Source organism: Nerophis ophidion, linkage group LG06 (genome assembly GCF_033978795.1).
Source record: "Nerophis ophidion isolate RoL-2023_Sa linkage group LG06, RoL_Noph_v1.0, whole genome shotgun sequence".
NCBI lineage: Eukaryota > Metazoa > Chordata > Actinopteri > Syngnathiformes > Syngnathidae > Nerophis > Nerophis ophidion.
The window spans coordinates 61740581-61755149 of NC_084616.1; the positions used below are offsets into that span (position 1 = coordinate 61740581).

At 41.9% G+C, this 14569-nt stretch overlaps 1 protein-coding gene across 2 annotated transcripts in view; it reads right to left on the minus strand.

Annotated features, from left to right (window-relative positions):
* The window catches only part of LOC133555062 (leucine-rich repeat-containing G-protein coupled receptor 6), a 114932-nt gene extending 100951 nt beyond the window's left edge, over positions 1-13981 (minus strand). Inside the window, exons 1-2 of one of the 2 annotated variants that reach the window (XM_061904498.1) lie at positions 13757-13981; positions 13392-13677 (exon numbers count right to left, since the gene is read on the minus strand). In XM_061904498.1, the coding sequence (XP_061760482.1) occupies positions 13392-13636 (245 nt within the window). In that variant the 5' untranslated portion in view covers positions 13637-13677; positions 13757-13981. Of the gene's footprint in view, positions 1-13391 lie in introns of both variants that reach the window. The other variant, XM_061904497.1, reaches the window with a different exon arrangement.
* Between the last annotated feature and the right edge of the window lie 588 nt (positions 13982-14569).

The following is a 14569-nucleotide window of genomic DNA, read 5'->3' on the forward strand; positions in this document are numbered from 1 at the left end:
ATGTTGCACTCACAGATCTAGCATCAGCTCATCTGCTGCATATATTTCAGTGCCCAGCAGATAACATCTAGAACTGAACGTTTAGCAGCACTTGAGGAAATCTAACCCCATACCAATGAAGACATGTGGCTGCTGTCAGTTTAAAGAGATTTAGTTTGGCTATGTGCCAATCATGTAAAAAGCACAGATTGTTTTTTCTCTTTCTCTGACATGCACGGAGTTTAGAGTAAATCTCGTCACAGTGCCACAATTCCTGGCCAATGGAAAACACACCTGTGGAATGCACTACCCCAAGACTTATTGCTGGCAGCTGACCACTTTTCCTGCTTCTATATCATTTTAATTTTGCTTCCAATTTCAACCTGTGCTCTATTTTTAGATTTTAGATTCCATCCTAATGTCCGTGCATTTTTGTGCAACACCCACAGTTTTTATTTGTTAAATGTTTCTTTGACTCAATATGTCAACTTCAGACCTGCTGTAATTCAATCATTTTTCAAAGCATTAGTGTCTTCTTCAAGACAGGCTAAATAACACACAACATTCAGAGTGGTTTGTCATTCAAATTAAATCTCCTTGTACTTGTGCAATGACAATAAAGAGCATACCATACCACCACTTAATGTGTGTGGTTAGTGTGGTTTGTTTGAGTCTTATTCCATAAGTCTTGTCTCCCATTAGTAGACGTTCAAAACAATGTTATTTCTGCTTGAGGAAGCTAAACAATTTAGAGATTGTGGTTAGAGTTTGCCATATTTGTCTTCTAGGATATAAAGTTTCTGTCATGATCCGTGGCCGGATCATGTTTTGTTTAGTTATGTTCTGTTATTTTTGGACTCCCTTAGTTCCTGTTTTGTGCACCTCTGGGTTTGTTTTGGTTTCTATGGGGATTCATTGGGTTCACCTGCCTCTGGTTAGTGGTCAGCATGCTCACCTGCAGTCGACCACTAATCAGAGAGCTATTTTTTCACCTTTCTCGCCACGCTCAGTCTGGCTTCATTGTTTGCTTCATGCAACTGTTACGTTTGCTTCTATGTTTCCTGTGCTAAGTGTTTGCCTAAGCTTTTGTGTGCGATCAGCACGCATCCTTGTCGCTTGTTTTCTGTTTTGCTATGACTTATGATTGATAAATCATCTCCTACCTCACGCTGTCGTCCGGAGATGTCCGTCTGCATCTGGGAGGAGCGACCCCGCAGTAAGTTACGAGACAGTTTAGTAATAAAGAGATGTTTTTAAAGTAGATTTAATAGGTTATCCAACCCATATACCCCATGGCAGTGGCCCCCAATCACCGATCCGGGAACCGGAATCGATCCGTGACGCAGAAACATTATGTAATTTATAAACTACGGTATTTTTTTCCAAATTGACTTTGGACTTTCCCACTAAACACACCAATAATTGTGTTTGGAGATGTATATTAGAACTCTTAATAGGAAGTTTCCATTTATTATATTACATTAATGCACATTAATGAACATATAACATGTTAATGTTGCAGATTGTAGTCAAAGGGTCTGCAGGATCATTGCATATAGCAGGGGTTCTTAACCTGCTTGACCTCAGGACCCAACTTTTCCACTCCAGAGGGACCCGGGGACCCTTCCAATATTGACACTGAATTAATAATCCTACTCTTGATTTTGATCATATTCAATAAAATGAATGATATAAAAGCATGTGTTGATCACAAAGATTCATTTAACAAATAAACCTTAGGCTTAGGTCAGACTGATTAGAAAAAGAAGTACTAACCAAATAAACAATACATTTACACACAATATGAATTATGTTGTGCTAAAACAAATAAACTGAATCAATACTAAACTGTCAATAAAATTAAAGTGCAACGAATCTGGACCACCATCCGCCGCCTCAAGAAGGAGAAGCAGTGCAATGTCAACACTGTGTATGGTGCGGATGGTGTTCTGCTGACCTCGATTGTGGATGTTGTGGATCGGTGGAGGGAATACTTCGAAGACCTCCTCAATCCCACCAACACATCTTCCTATGAGGAAGCAGTGCCTGGTGAATCTGTGGTGGGCTCTCCTATTTCTGGGACTGAGGTTGCCGAGGGAGTTAAAAAGCTCCTTGATGGGAAGGCCCCAGGGGTGGATGAGATTTGCCTGGAGTTCCTTAAAGCTCTGGATGCTGTGGGGCTGTCTTATTTGACAAGTGTCTGCAACATCGGGGGCGGTACCTCTGGATTGGCAGACCCAGGTGGTGGTTCCTCTCTTCAAGAAGGGGAACCGGAGGGTGTGTTCCAACTATCGTGGGATCACACTCGTCAGCATTCCTGGTAAGGTCTATTCAGGTGTACTGGAGAGGAGGCTACACCAGATAGTCGAACCTCGGATTCAGGAGGAACAGTGTGATTTTCGTCCTGGTCGTGGAACTGTGGATCAACTCTATACTCTTGGCAGGGTCCTTGAGGGTGCATGGGAGTTTGCCCAACCAGTCTACATGTGCTTTGTGGACTGGGAGAAGGCATTCGACCATGTACCCTGGGAAGTCCTGTGGGGAGTGCTCAGAGTGGACTGTCTGATTGTGGCGGTCCGCTCCCTGTATGATCAGTGTCAGAGCTTGGTCCGCATTCCCGGCAGTAAGTCGGACACGTTTCCAGTAAGGGTTGGACTACACCAAGGCTGCCCTTTGTCACCGATTCTGTTCATAACTTTTATGAACAATTTCTAGGCGCAGTCAGGGCGTTGAGGGTATCTGGTTTGGTGGCTGCAGGATTAGGTCCATGCTCTTTGCAAAAAATGTGGTCCTGATGGCTTAATCCGGCCAAAATCTTCAGCTCTCACTGGACCAATTCGCAGCCGAGTGTGAAGCGACTGGGATGGGAATCAGCACCTCAAAGTCAGAGTCCATTGTTCTCGCCCGGAAAAAGATGGAGTGCCATATCCGGGTTGGGGAGGAGATCTTACCCCAAGTGGAGGAGTTCAACTACCTCAGAGTCTTGTTCACGAGTGGGGGAAGAGATGATTGTGTGATTGACAGAAAGATAGGTGTGGCGTCTTCAGATATGCGGACGCTGTATTGATCTGTTGTGGTGAAGGAGGAGCTGAGCCAGAAAGCAAAGCTCTCAATTTACCGGTCGATCTACGTTCCCATCCTCACCTATGGTCATGAGCTTTTGGTTATGACCGAAAGGACAAGATCACGGGTACAAGTGGCCGAAATGAGTTTCCTCCGCCGGGTGGCGGGGCTCTCCCTTACAGATAGGGTGAGAAGCTCTGTCATCTGGAAGAAGCTCAAAATAAAGCCGCTGCTCCTCCACATCGAGAGGAGCCAGATGAGGTGGTTCGGTCATATGGTCAGGATGCCACCCGAACGCCTCCCTAGGGAAGTGTTTCGGGCACGTTCGACCGGTAGGAGGCCACGGGGAAGACCCAGGACACGTTGGGAAGACTATCTCTCCCGCCTGGCCTGGGGATGCTTCCGGATCCCCGGGAAGAGTTGGACAAAGTGGCTGGTGAGAGGGAAGTCTGGGCTTCCCTGCTTAGGCTGCTGCCCCTGCTACCTGACCTCGGATAAGCGGAAGAAGATGGATAGATAGATAGATGGATGGATTTTTCTTAACTAAACTGTCAATAGAATTAAAGTGCAAATGAAAATACAGCTTGACAACTTTAGCCATATTTTTTGCGCTTAAGAAATGTCTCTATGACTTTAGCGCCAGACTTCTTCTAGTTTTATATTGTCATTACTGCCTCAAGTGATAGAAAACTGTAAAAGCGGACCAATGCTGAAAAAACACATATATTACATTCTAGGGGGCGTTAGTGGCCCAAAACTAGGCCCTGGCCCTATAGTTAACATTATGGTGAGTTGATTATACATTCTCATTTGTTTTTCTTTTATCTGCCACACTTGGAAAGCCGGTCTGTGAAATTAATGCCTACATTAAACCGGTCCCTGGTGGAAAAAAGCTTGGGGACCCCTGCTCTATGGTGTTCCAATTGACAGTTGCACTGTTTACAGGTGCATGTGTTGCAACTACAAGACGGTTTATGCATGTATACAGCTGAGGACATGGGGAAATTTGCCGTTGCGTGGCTGCAGAGGACAATGCCATCTCTGTGGTGAAAAAGTGAAAACTATACGGATACATGAAAGCACTCACATGCGCAAACATTCCCACGGATTGCCAGGCTTGCCCAGGGGCAACATTGGAATTTAGGCCATGTAGGCTCCCTGAATTCTCTGTCAGAGGAACCCCCACATCATCCTCACGTAACAGGGAGCACATTCCAAGCCCCCATGTCTCTACGTCACGCACTCTTTGCCATACAAGTAATCACTCAGTGGGTATACACCTCCAATACCACATTCACTGGCCGGACAAAAGTCCCTAAAATGATGGCGATCTGATAATATCATTTAGTTCACTCTACAGCAGTACGGAAAACACTGTGATATTTTAAAAGTTGTCTTGTATTAGAAACTGTAACTGTAATTACCTCTGATAGGAAATGATGTACAAAGTATTTGGCAGCGTTAGTTTGTCTGTTAGCAGCATAGCTTAAAAAAATATGGGCAGATTTCAATAAAACTTTCAGGAAATGTCCGAAATTGGACTGGGAACAAATATTTTGGGGGTGATCTGGATAGTTGATATATTGTTATCTTATGTTTATGTTACAAGGCCTTGTTGTGTATGTATGCTAGAGACCCTGCCTACACCCACAGTGACTAAAAGAGTGGATGACTGACAAGTGGGTTAACATTGTTTGGTTCCACTGCCCAAGTACTGAGAAGGAGTGAACTCTCTTGCAGCTTGTTTGGAAGCATATATATATATATATATATATATATATATATATATATATATATATATATATATATATATATATATATACATATATATGTACATATATATATATATACTGTATTTTTTTTTCTTCTTCTTCTTTAAAGCAAATATAAACTGACAGATTTCTAGCATATATCAGATTGCTGCTGTCTGCTATAATAATGTATTTCCATTTTGTAGTTTTGTGGTGAAAAAAAACTTGCCAAGTTGGAGGTGGATGCATGGATAACAGTATTTCAAACTTTGTTAAAGGGGTCATATTATGCAAAACTAACTTAACTGTTGTCAGCTGTTTTTGTGTATTTGAGATCCCCGTTAGTCACAAAGATTTGAACGATGGAGGCATGGCGGAGATACTTATAAAACAATCTTGCCGTTTGTCACGCCCATGGGATCAGGTTTTGTTTTTGTCATGTTTGGTTTTATTTTTTGGAAACTTGCTTCCTGTTCCTGCACTTCCTTATTTTCTTTGTTACCATGCCAACTTATTGATTTTCTCCTTGCCCTCTCACACCTGTTTGTAATTACCATTTTCATTATTTAAACCTGTAGTTGCCAGGTGGTCAGCCTGGCGACTTAACATATCCCTCAACCTGATTCAGGCCGAACCATGCTGTTTTCTTATTCCCTTGTCTCAATCACAGTAAGTTTTTGTTATTTATGTCACAGTTGTTTAGTTTTGTTTTTGTCTATTGCCATGCCATTGTACTAGTTTTGTTTTCAGTAGCCAAGTGTTTGTACCTCCTTGTGAGCGCACTTTGTTTGCCTTTTTTGTAGTTTATTAGTGTAATAAATAAAAATGTACTCACATTCACATCTCGCTTGTGCCAATTTCCCTTTGCAACGGAAAAACAATCCAAGTCATAATTCCAGTCCTGACAGTCTTTCAAACTTGCTCCAAACGAACCCTTTGATATTTGAGACTTTAGTAATGTATTTTGCCTTAGTTACATCAGCCTATATCTCAATATATGGTTGAGATTTACCCAAAGAGCTTTGCACGAGCCCGCCATTTTTATGTAGTTGTAGTCAATAAGTTCCTTATTTTTCACCATCTTCTTTTTGGGCAGACTGGCTTGTACATGCACAGGCATCCTTTACTAATGCCATTTCTAATACAAAGTAGCTTATAGTTCTAACTTATATCTGTCACTACACTTGATAGGGAACTTGGCCTGGAGAAGGACTTTGACACCTAAAAAGCCTCCCCACAAAACAGCCCATTCGGAAAGCAGCTTGAAGATGGTCTACAGAAGTGTTTTTTAGCCACCGGGCTGCGGCACAGTAGTGTGCCGTGAGATACAGTCTGGTGTACTGTGGGAGGTAAATTAATGTCACCTAATTGGGTTAAAAATATTTTTTTGCAAACCAGCAATTATGATCCACAAATCTGCCATTGGTGAGTGTCTGTGCTGTCTAGAGCTCGGCAGAGTAACTGTGTATTGCTCTTCCATATTAGTAGGTGGCAGCAGGTAGCTAATTGCTTTGTAGATGTCAGGAACATGGTTTGTTGTGATCACAATATGTGGGAGGCAGTGTGTAGGTAAAAATGTATCTAACACTTAAACCAAAAATAAACAAAAGGCGAGTGCCCCAAAGTGCCGCTAAGAAAAGGCATTGAAGTTTAGGGATAGCTATGCAAAACAAAAACAAAACTGAACTGGCTGCAAAGTAAACAAAAACAGAATGCTGGACGACAGCAAAGACTTACAGCGTGTGGAGCAGACAGCGTTCACAAAGTACATCCGTACATGACATGACAATCAACAATGTCCCCACAAAAGTGGTAGCGTCCGAAAAATTTAAATAGTCTTGATTGCAAAAACAAAGCAGGTGTGGGGAAAAGCGTTCAAGGAAGACATGAAACAACTACAGGAAAATACCAACAAAAAAGGAAAAGCCAATATAGAAGCACAAGACAAGAACTAAAACACTACACACAGGAAAACTCCAAAAAAGTCACGGCGTGATGTGACAGGTCGTGAAAGTACACATACTTTGAGACAAGAGCTATGGTGATGCATGCCTGGTTATGGTTTAAATTCATATAGAGAACGACTTTTAAATAACAATATCTGCTACTGAGTTCATTTTTTTTTTAATGTTTTCTGCTGGTGGTGTGCCTCAGACTTTTTTCAATGGAAAAAATGTGCCTTGGTTCAGAAAAGGTTGAAAAACACTGGTCCATAGGAGACAATCTTTGCAAAATGTTGATCAAGGCACACTGTTACTTGTTAAGTAGACTTCAAGAAAGTGTTTTAAATGTAAAATAAACACAAAAATCATAGGAATACCCCTTTAATATTCAAAAGATCAATGGATTTACAGCTGTCAATTCTCCCTATTTATGTATTTGAGAAAACTTCAATGGCAGGTAAATGTGAAAGCATTTAAAAGTCCATAAAACAACTGAGATCTAAGGCTCCATGATCAACACAGAGAACACTGAGGGTCTCTGTTCATTCTGTTGCTACAACCTGGGAAAGTTGTGTCATTGTGTCCATTGTTGCCCACACATTATGTGTCTGCCTGCCGTCTGTCCCTGAAAGATATTTAAAAGCTTCCCAGGTTGATGTTAGGAAAACACAAACTTCTGTATCTACAAACCCCCCCCTGTCCCAAATATCAGTTTTCTATCCGGCGGAAGTGACTTTCTGTGATCTTTGTCGGGGCCTCCAGGGGATATTTTGGGGAGAGTTGAGAACTTAACACCTCAGGCAAATGCTTCTACTTTACAGGAAGTAGGAAACAAAGGCAACAATAACAGAAGCTAGCATTGCTTCCTCTTCTTTGTAGAGACATCCATCATTCTGTTGGTCTTTTTTCATAATCAGAGTGCATTATTCTTTCATTTCTCACCACAACTTGTCGTGACTCGACATTATGTCAGTGTGACCTTCCATCGATTAGAACACGTTACCATCTTTTGACTTTGTTCATACAACTCTGTCCGAAGCCAATATTCGAGCTGTTTTAAAAGCGTTGATCTGAGACTTGATCGTACCTGTTCCCAACACTTTGTCATTCTTGGAAAGGAAATGATTTGTAAGAGCGAGCAAGGAAGTATTGTGTATGAAAAAGGAGGATACTATACATAGAGCCAGGGACACCGATGCTGGGGTTGGTAGCTGCCAGAGAGCCCACCGTTGACAGTTACACAAAAACACATGTACTCCATACTTGCCAACCTTGAGACCTCCGATTTCGGGAGGTGGGGGATGGGGGGCGTGGTCGGGGGTGGGGCGGAGACGTGGTTTGGGGGCATGGTTGGGGCGGGGGGCGTGGTTAAGAGGAGAATATATTTACAGCCAATATTTTAATATTAGCTGTAGTTAGTATATATATATATATATATATATATACATATATATATATATATATATATATATATATATATATATATATATTAGGGGTGTGGGAAAAAATCGATTCGAATACGAATCAAATCGTTTCCGTTGTGCGATTCAGAATCGATTCTCATTTTTAAAAAATCTATTTTTAATTTTTTTTATATATTCTATTTTTTTTATCAATCCAACAATCCACTACACAGCAATACCATAACAATGCAATCCAATTCCAAAACCAAACCTGACACAGCAACACTCAGAACTGCACTAAACAGAGCAATTGAGAGGAGACACAAACACGACACAGAACAAACCAAAAGTAATGAAACAAAAATGAGTATTATTAACAACAGTATCAATATTAGTTATAATTTTAGCACAGCAGTGATTAAAAATCCCTCATTGACATTATCATTAGACATTTATAAAAATAAATCAAGTGTCACAGTGGCTTACACTTGCATCGCATCTCCTAAGCTTGACAACACACTGTGTCCAATATTTTCACAAAGATAAAATAAATCATATTTTTGGTTTGTTTAATAGTTAAAACAAATTTACATTATTGCAATCAGTTGATAAAACATTGTCCTCTACAACTACAAAAAGCTTTTTTTTTAAAATCTACTACTCTGCTAGCATGTCAGCAGACTGGGGTAGATCCTGCTGAAATCCTATGTATTGAATGAATACAGAATCGTTTTGAATCGGAAAAATATGTTTTTTGAATCGAGAATGGAATCGAAAAAAATCGATATATTATCTAATCATGACCCCAAGAATCGATATTGAATCGAATCGTGGGACACCCAAAGATTCACAGCCCTAATATATATATATATATATATATATATATATATATATATATATATATATATATATATATATATATTAAACCTGATCCACATGAGCTTTTTTTCATATATATATATATATATATATATATATATATATATATATATATATGTATGAAATACTTAACTTTCATTGAATTCTAGCTATATATATTCATTTTATTATATATACAAATAAAATAAATAGTTGAATTTCAGACGGCCCCTATCAAATACACAGTAATAAAAACACAATAAAAAAAAACAACACTTACCTGTCACTATTTGAGTAACGTCACTTCCGAGTTTCCAGAAGATGGCGCCAGTATGTGTTTTGCCCTGCCGTCTCTCGCTGTCAGCTCTGTTCGTTTTCTGTATTGTTTGCGTCTATCTTCGTCTCTGTTAGCTCACTGCACGTGGCTCCTCTCCCCCGCCACCTCCGGGCTGTGTGTCGGGCCCGACCTGGATTAGCTGCGCCCTTGGACGTGCTGCCCCCCGCCAGGTTCGGTCTTGGAAACGCAAGATCTTTGACAAACAAACGTTTATCCTGAAGGATTTCTTCACTTCCCGCGGGCGGCGGACTTGACTTCCTCTGTGTGACGGAAACATGGCTGAGAGCCGGTGAGTCCGCCCCTCTTAATGAACTTCTGCCTCTGGAGTGTTCCTACTTTAATTCTCCGTGGTCGTCCGGTCGAAAAGGAGGAGGATTAGCTGTCGTTTTTAAAAATGACTTCAAATGCCGTCAGATCCGCCTGCAATCCTCCTTTTCAAGCTTCGAACTGTGCATGTTTGAGCTGGAGGGGGCGTGGCCTCTATCTCCAGCTGAATTTCGGGAGATTTTTGGGAGAGGCGCTGAATTTCGGTATTCTCCCGGAAAATCCGGGAGGGTTGGCAAGTATGCATGTACTCTCATACAACCCCTTTCTTCTTTTTCATCTTTTTCTTCTATTCTCTTGGTTTACCAGTCAGTCTTGCCCCCCATTTATTCCTCTCTCTGTCCCTCCATTCGTCCGTCTGAGACATGATGTTTACATTGTGACCCCGGTCACTCATGATAGGAATCATTCCATCAAGATAATCGCTAAATGACACGCACACGACAGTTTCATTTACCGCCACACCACGCAGAGGAAGGATGTTGTTTCTGTGTCTGAGCATGTGTGTGCTCTTTGTGAGTCTTTGGAACTTTACAGTTATTATGTCTCATAGTAAAGTCATATTCCAATTTTCACCTCTTTCGTGGTTCTGGTTTTCCCTTTTCGTCTTCTTCCTGTTCATTTTATATTCTTGCTTCATTTCAACTGCCTGGAAAAATGTTTTCCTCGGCAGGCTGGGTGGTCTTCAATTGTGCGTGCGCGTATGCGCACACACGCACGCACGCACGCACGCACGCACACACACACACACACACACACACACACACACACACACACACACACCACAGTTTTCCTCTGTCTGGCACTGTACTGGCCGCAGTTTTCGTTTGACGTTCACCACTACCAAAAAGAATCACCTAATCACTGCTCAATTGTGGTAGCAGACAGACGGTGATCTGCTTACAAGTCTCGCTCTATGAAAAGTCCATTTGATTTGTGACTTGAATCACCTCAACACCATGTCTTATTCCCTTGCTTTCCACCTACGCATAAAGCAGGCATCTTTACGCAGGTAGACTCACACCCTGAGGCTTTTGTCTCTAAATCTAAAATCAAAGAGACAGTCTTTCAGCACATCTCACATGACAGCTCATTTTATGGATTGCCCCTGGAAGAAAATCTTTCTACAAAAATCCTGCTTGGCGCTCTATTCAAATTCCTCTCCCGAGTCAACCTGCATGATATGATTGAACTGAGTACACTCACATGTTGCATCTACCTGTTTACCAAAGACTCGGCCAAGTGTGCAGATAAACACCAGAAAATAGGATGAGCAATTTGTAGCTTGATTGGCCTCCAGCATATTACAGTTGTGCGCTCTTTGAAGGGCTCTCTGATGACACGGCAGGGTGATGTCATACAGTTTCAAAAGCTCATGTGGATCAGGTTTAAAATGTGGACTGTTCCCAAGCAAATCCCTGTGACCTGTACACCTCCACAGACTATTAGAACTAGGTGGGGACTGAGCTCACTCGCCGCTGTTGTAATCTTTCATAGGTCAGGGAGAAACCCGAAACTTCACTTTTCTGTCTTCTGTCTTGAGTTAAGGTGGAGAGTTTGCTTGTGTGTTAAGTTTATTACCAAAACCTCAGTCTGTGAATCCCGTGTGAGGCTTCTTTATTTATTGTCCCACGTCAACATCTTTTACATGTACTGTGCACCTCCTGCAGTATGTGGGCGTGTGCGATCGGTCGCAGAGTTTATTTATCTTATTTTAAATCACCTCTCAAACTAACTAATTGGTCTAGTTCCAGTGTTAGGTAATGAGGGGAAATGAACAATTACTCTCCTGTTTGTAGTGAATGATGTGTGTGTGTGTGTGTGTGTGTGTGTCCATGTGTGTGTGTGTGTGTGAGCGGTTACAGTCATAAAGTAAAGAGTAGTGCACAGAAGGAGTCTCGGGTCTTTGCTGCTCTCAAATTCATCGCAATTTCATCATTGCTGGTGTGTGTGCTGGCTTGGTGTGCTCATTGTTGGGCGCAGGTCCAGATGTTCTCATTGAGTTATTCCTGAGTTTGACCCCAAATCCCCAATGAACACAAAACAATCTGGAAATTGGATGCTCCCATCACAGATGTGGACTCAGGCATCATTCATGTAGAGTTATCCTTTGTATCCCTGTTTTTTTTTTCTATGACATAAACTTTTGATCTGTTCTTACGCTTTCTGAATTCCCCCCCCCCCCACACCCCCACCCCTCCCCACCCTCGCAATACTTGCAGATCTTCATGTGAGAAACTGCTCCATCACTGTTGCCTGGATTTCACTTCAATCACCTCGATATCAGTGATCGCGACGTGCCTCTAATCTGTCCTCAGAGGCTTGTGTAGAAAAGGTTCTGGCAGCTTTGTAAGAAAGTCTTTCACATTCTATGTATGCTCTCATGGCTGTTAAACACTCCTGGCTAGCAGCGAAGTGGTAAAATACTTGAAACTCATTAAAGGAAAGACTTGACAAATAATGTTAATAGCCATGTTAAACGATATTTACTTTGTCTCATGTCCTTCGAGCAACCTTTTAAACATGCACTCAGTATTAACTTTTGGAAAGTTTCTCAACATTTCCATGTACTTTGCTAATTTTAATTCAATCCTTTCGTATTATGTCAGGCATTCAAACAAAATCCTGTGTCATGAACGAAAACGTTGTAGTTAAACCCCGACCACATTCAGCCAACGGTCTGAATTGAATTGTTGAATTTCAGTATCTTTCTCGGATTATCTGCATCGGGTATTAGTTTGTGCTCTATTTATTTCAAGGGTCGGGAACCTTTTTGGCTGAGAGAGCCATGAAAGCCCAATATATTAAAACGTATTTCCGTGAGAGCCGCATATTTTTTTACACTGAATACAACTGTCAGGTTCAAACACTGATGACATCTTTTAAACAGACAAGACGCAAGGAATTAAACAGACTGGATTCAATTTAGCTCAATGAGGAGAAACGCGTAGACCTGTACCCTTGTACAGTGTCGTCCCACGCTCTGACAAGAGACTTCTACGCCTCCTCTTTTATTTGGAGTTTCCCTGATTTCAACGATAGAAAACGGATGGATGGATTAAAATGCATTAGAACGTTTTATATTTTGAACTTTATTTTTAACACTGTGGTTACCAGCGGAATCATTCATTACTTATCGTGTTAAGCAACGTCAGCTAAGATTTATCTGAGAGCCAGATGCGGTCATCAAAAGAGCCACATCTGGCTCGAGAGCCATAGGTTCCCGATCCCTGATTTATTTTGTCAGAGTTTGTAATAAAACACACACCTCTACTGCAGAGAACACTGGTTCTCAGGACAATATAGTATGTACTTTCTACAAACAGGGTACCACACACTTTCCCTCTGGGTCCCAAGTTGTTTCTCAGCAACCTGACACTGAAATACTCCATTATGTTTTCCTAGTTGGTCAACACACACTTTCACACATGCCTTCTCTTGGCATTCCACATGTATCATCTCAAAAGCAATGGTGTTGCTGTCCCTGGACACACATGCAACCAGCTGTTGCCTACTCAACAAGAGCAGGATTCTCAACTTATCAATAACAAGACTTGCATTTTCAACAACACACTCAAAAATGAATGTGCTGTTGAAGTGAAGAATTAAGACATGAATGGGGATGAAGAGTGAGGTTAAGAAATCAGCCAATAACGGTTTGTGACAATAAAAGCTATAGGGAGGAAAAGGAAATAACGAACCAGTACATCATTTTCCAGCTAATGTTACTCACAGATAAGTGGTGAAAGGGCTAATGCCGACTGGCACAGATGACAGTCCCAGCTCTGAGCAGTCCACCATGACCAAGATCCCGTCTTGCTCACACTGGCACGGCGTGGGGCACAGCACGTCTGCTCCTCCCTGCCTGTCCTGCATCCGGCCATAAGTCCAGACTCCATGGGTGGACGCCATAATTCCGTCAGCCACGCAGAGAAGCAGAAGCACACACAGCATGTCGGACCGTCCACCTGTTTGCATCCTCACCTGTGCTGACTACTGAGAGGTCACTTCCTTCTGACCTGTTTGATGTTAGTTGTGGCAAATGATGGAAGAATGGGCTGTGTCCTTAGTTTTTTTTTTATTAGAGCTCTGGCATACCTGTGTCCTCAGGAGGGTGTCTACACTTGCTGCTGCCACAACCTCTTCTCATCTCTCTTCCCCTGCCTGTCTATTCCACTTAATTTCCCTTTGTATCCCCTTTTACTCTGCCCTGCACTTTCTCATCATTAAGTCCCCAAAACAAAAATGCCCTCTGTCTTCCTTTTCCGCCGTTGTGTACATATATATCTCTCCTTCTGCCTCCCTCTCCTTACCTATTGTAGAAGTAGCGCACGAGTGGCAAATGAGGTCCTCCCATTGGCCCATAATTTAGGGATGGGCTGGAGCATCTCTAGAAGGTGGGAGGGGCCCATAATTCCTAAACTCTCCCCTCTCTTCCCCCTTGCGTTTGCCCTGTCGAATTTTGGTTAGAATCTCAATGTGGAGAGAATGATTGTTCAAAGGGTAAAGGACATTGGAAGGGGGCAGGGGGCAATACAGTTTGGTGTGGGAAAAAGAGAGGACCTTATGAATGAAGTGAGAGAACATTTACTGCTGAAAAGGGAGAAGACAAGTCTGGAACATGAGAAATGGAGTCAGCGGAGTGTGTCTTGGCTGTTGTGTAACACTTAGATGAAAAGGTTCTGAGTGTGACTCTTTGGAGGAAATTGAAATTCTGACACTTCAGCACCCTTCCGTCACGACTAAGATCAGAATGCGGTGTCTCGTAAGTCACAGCTTCTTAGGTTACTGCTGCTGGATTGTTGGGACTCACAGAAAGTCAGTGCATTGCAAACACACACAGAAATATTGCCAGTGTTCTTGAAGTAGCTTTAGCCTATAAACCATAGGCTTAATAATTATTGTTTATCT